The 4,180-nt window shown below is 42.7% G+C and overlaps 1 protein-coding gene across 2 annotated transcripts; it reads right to left on the minus strand.

Annotated features, from left to right (window-relative positions):
- Positions 1-401: 401 nt before the first annotated feature.
- LOC120799696 (dynein light chain 4, axonemal) lies at positions 402-3,752 on the minus strand. 2 transcript variants are annotated; one of them, XM_040144978.1, is made up of 4 exons: positions 3,622-3,752; positions 3,019-3,098; positions 1,673-1,756; positions 402-1,446 (listed from the first exon to the last, which is right to left on the minus strand). In XM_040144978.1, exons 2-4 carry the CDS (start codon positions 3,088-3,090, stop codon positions 1,282-1,284), a joined length of 321 nt encoding a protein of 106 aa, XP_040000912.1. In that variant the 5' UTR covers positions 3,091-3,098; positions 3,622-3,752; the 3' UTR covers positions 402-1,281. The 2 variants fall into 2 exon arrangements, with proteins under 2 accessions (XP_040000912.1, XP_040000913.1); XM_040144979.1 differs by lacking the exon at positions 3,622-3,752 and adding an exon at positions 3,316-3,584 and having other exon boundaries at positions 1,282-1,446.
- Between the last annotated feature and the right edge of the window lie 428 nt (positions 3,753-4,180).

A 4,180-nucleotide genomic window follows, 5' to 3' on the forward strand; every position in this document is an offset into this window, starting at 1 on the left:
CTTGTAAAAGCAGCTGCTGGCATTTTATTCCTCTGTGTGCAGGACTTGTACCCTATAACATTTTAAAACCGATTATTCAAATCTATTAATACTTGAGACAAATGTGTCACTTGACTCTTTGCAATGCAGGTGCAGCAGCTAATGATTCTAAAAGTGCATAACTGTTTAAAAAATAAATAAAGAAACACATATCACACCCGTTCCAACCATTAAAATTTGCCCTCAACTTACCAGGAATCTCCTCTACCTCGGTAGTTACTGTTTTCTCCCTGCAGGGCTCATAAAAATTGCATTTGCTTTTGATAAATTTGTCTTAAAGATGCCTTGCTTGAAATGTAATGAATGTAATATGTAACCCTTCGGCCACTAACAAATGGGTGTGAAGAACAAAGGCAACAGTCTACGTTCCTATTTCATCACATTTCAGAGTTTATTGTACAATAAGGTCAGTTCACACATAATGGTCCATTGCACTGGATCATTAACACCGGCATCACCATGAAAACAATCACATTTCTAATATCACTCAGCGGGGTGATATTATTAGGGATTATTACAAACACCTTTAAAGGGAGAAAAGGTGGATCAGGTTTATCAGGTGTTGTTCGGCTCAGGAGACTCTGAGCCTTTAGTTGTAAGAAGATGACACCGGTCTTTAAAAAGAAGTTTTTCAAGTCGCATCAAAATATGTACACATAAAAAATATTACAAATTTTATTAAAAGACTAGTGCGGCTTGAGAGAGAGCGAAAGACACGTGTGAAACTTTACAGACAGCATGGCCAGTTTACTGTTGCACAAACTGCTGAGGGAGGTGATGATGAAATGTTATTTCAAAAAACTGTGTGTGTCCAGCACACACAAACATATAAACTCACTCACACACACACTCCCTGAAGAGGAATGAGGATAAAGGACTTTGGAGACCCTGGCTGGCTGTATTGTTTGTAAAAGTGGAACTTACTTGCACATGCACACTCAAATGTTTAGGGCCATGGATACAGCTGAAGAGAAAAAGAAAGAAGTGACAGACAAGGTAGGAAGGTATTTTTATGCCAAAGTGACTGCCGCTCTCAAAATTCCCTTTCAAGTATTTTCCCTGCCAACTACATTTTTAACTGGACAAGATCTCCAAATGATGGTTTATTATCTGCCACAGTGGCTGGTAGTGTGAACAAACTGACCTGCCGCAACACAAATGTAACCAGCGTCTGGCTGGTAGCTGGTGTTCATTCCCAGCCCAGTGACCACGTCAGAGGGGAGGAGGGAGAGCGAAGAGGTGCTACGAGCACTTCCATACACACACGGCCAGGCTCCCTCCGAAGAACATGTAGAGCAGGTTCTTCACCTCGTGTGTGACCTCAAAACCGAAGCCTTCACCGATCACTACATGCCACGAGCTGCCGAATTTCTTGTCCATGGACTCCTTGATCATCTTCGCTGCACTCTGGGAAATTCGCAGAGGACAAAAAAGATCAGCAAGAATGTTAGCTTGTTATAGGGATGAAAGCCTTTTTGTGTTAATAAAACAAGCTCCCTACACAATACCACTGTCAAGAGTGTGATTTAATTCCATTACAGAGGCCATTACTATAGACACCTTGGCAGCAAAAAAAATATCCGAACAAGCTACCGGATAAACATCAAAAACTGACAGCACAATATACACCTACCTCGTTGTTGGTGGCAAACTTCTCACAGGCTGTAACACACAGCTCCATGGTCTCAACCCTCATTTCCTCTGGCATGTCTGTGTGCTGAGAACAACAAAAAAATTGCAAGGGTCTGCATTTTCCCGTCTGAAATGGTCTGTTCTGTTACATACAAGTATCGTGGGAGAGCTATTGACCAACAAGAATTAAACAAACATTCTCACTTTAGATATTCAAAATACAAGTCAAGAAATTTGGACAAAACTACAAAACAGAGTAAAAGCACAACTGTCTGCTATATGCTGCAAACAAAAGTGTAAAGTGTTACACACATACACCGCATTGCATCACTTGATACCTGTAGCGCACAATGAATGCATCACACAGACACGGTACATATCAAAGTGTGAACTTCTCTCTAGCCATCTTGTTTTCATTTGTTACACGACTATTTATCTGTCACATTTCATGTGAACAACCAAATGCAACACTAAGAATGCCTCCCAGAAGACCTTGTCTGAAAATGTGTGCGTTATCCCCATATGTGACCAATACCAATACAAACTAGCATAGCCCTGGCGCCATGACAAAGTCTTACAAAAGGGGTGTGTCATGCCAGTTTTTAGTGTGTATGCTGTGACTGTCCACATGTGCGACTGCAAACACAATAGCACAAAGAGTGACAAATGTGTGTGCAATCAGACTAATTTTGCAGTCACAGAAAACGGTTCAGCATTGCTGCGTAGCCTATCTGCTATGGTTTGTTAATCTTTGAGTATATAATAACCAACGTTACCTCAATCTGAGCTAGACATTTTCCTCCACCCCTCTCTGTTTCCATGTTTTGTGTTATCTTTTGGTTGTATAGTATGCACATTTAAATACCAGACTGGCTGTTCATGAAATTCAGTCTGACTCTTAATGTGTGGTACTGCCTTAAAAGGGTCGTGTATGTGCCTGCCTTTGATCAAACCCCATGGGCTCTGCTAGATAGCCCTGAAATATTTGAGTCTGCGAAGTACACACTCTCTCATAGATCGATCAGATTCAGATCAGTCACGATGGCATTTGCATGTCAGCTTGTGTGTGTTCTGGTGACTAAGTCGGCACAACCAGGTAGCAACTGGTGTCATTTGGAAGTTGCGTGAGGCTGATATAGATTTTAGCAGGCAGCCAAATTTAGATTCAGTCACATGTAGTCCATTTGCAGCACTTAACCTCAGCAGCCTAAAACATGCGACCTACACAGAACATTTGCACAATGAAAATGTACTGTTGAAGTTGTCACTGCAGACTGGGCTACTCTCAGCCGCAGTTAGGGGGTTTTTGTCCTGTACCCGGTGGTACTTTCCCCACTCCTCTCCTACCCTGATGAGAGGGAAGCTGTGCAGTCTCTTGTAGTCGGCCTCTTCTTTCTTTCCCTCGCCAGTCCCAGCCATTCCGACTCCTGCAACAGGACATTTTTCCTACATGTTAACAAAAAACGCGAATCCAGCAGGTTCATAAGCTCCGCTGAATGTGTGTTAGAGAAGTATTTGGTGAGTAAAGTCCAGTATTGCAGAGAGGGATCACATCTGTAGCTAACAACACTCTGTAAGAGGACCCGGCTGGGGACGGGGTTAGCTAACATCACTTAGCCGTTTCTAGCTTGCTAAAACAAATACCTCATCGTAGTTTCCGCCAAAATGGACGACTCCCCATAAACAGACGAAGATATGCAGATATCGCACTTTACGGCTGGCTGGTGAACTTGACCGGGGTTTGCCGTGTTTAAAAACCGTAACTAGCTTACAGGGCTCTTACTACCTAGCTAATTAGCCTAGCTTGTTCGATAGCAAACAGCTGATACTACCGGTGGCTGTTTCCCTCCCGGAATGCGACTTATTTTATCCCACCGTCGTACGATCCCGGGCTACATTGTGCCGTCGATGGTTAATAAGTGCGAAGTGACACAGGGGCCGGTTACTTACGAGGCGTTTGTCCTGCGAAAACTTCTCCTGTTTGACTCCCAGCTCGGTTGTTAAGGAGACATTTTAAACAACACACGTCCGTGCAGAGAAGCCCCGCCCACCACAGCCCTGCCTCGTTCCTATTGGTTCGGATGCTGTCAATCAACTGAAAGTAAAAAAATATTGCGGTTGTAAACCGCCCCCTTTTCACCCAAACCATCCATCTGTCTTGTTTGTTTGTTTTCTATTGGAAATTAATGTATTCAAATGTATTCAACGGCGTATCAAACACACACCTGTTACTTTCCCATCTAGCCACACTTGTGTGCAAAGTGTTGGCCTCCCTGGGCAAATTCTCGTACCGTGTAAAAATGGCTGTTATTCCTAGTATATCCTAGTTAATGCGATATTTGTGTTGAACCAAAGCTGGAAGTCTACGCCTCAGTCACACCTTTAATCTAATAAAAAACGGCACATTTATGCTTAAAATCTTAATCTTAAAAGTGCTAGTGCAACTGTCAAATAAATGTAGTGGAGTAAGAAGTATTATATTCCCTCCATAAATGGAGCACAGTACAAA

Source organism: Xiphias gladius, chromosome 15 (genome assembly GCF_016859285.1).
Source record: "Xiphias gladius isolate SHS-SW01 ecotype Sanya breed wild chromosome 15, ASM1685928v1, whole genome shotgun sequence".
Classification (NCBI taxonomy): domain Eukaryota; kingdom Metazoa; phylum Chordata; class Actinopteri; order Istiophoriformes; family Xiphiidae; genus Xiphias; species Xiphias gladius.

Excerpts from the sequence above, each read along its gene's own strand:
- LOC120799696 (XM_040144978.1), bottom strand. The coding sequence starts at position 3,090 with ATGGCTGGGACTGGCGAGGGAAAGAAAGAAGAGGCCGACTACAAGAGA. Across the intron at positions 1,757-3,018 it reads ACAGCTTCCCTCTCATCAGG|CACACAGACATGCCAGAGGA; the intron begins GTAGGAGAGGAG and ends TGTTGTTCTCAG. Across the intron at positions 1,447-1,672 it reads AGTTTGCCACCAACAACGAG|AGTGCAGCGAAGATGATCAA; the intron begins GTAGGTGTATAT and ends CGAATTTCCCAG.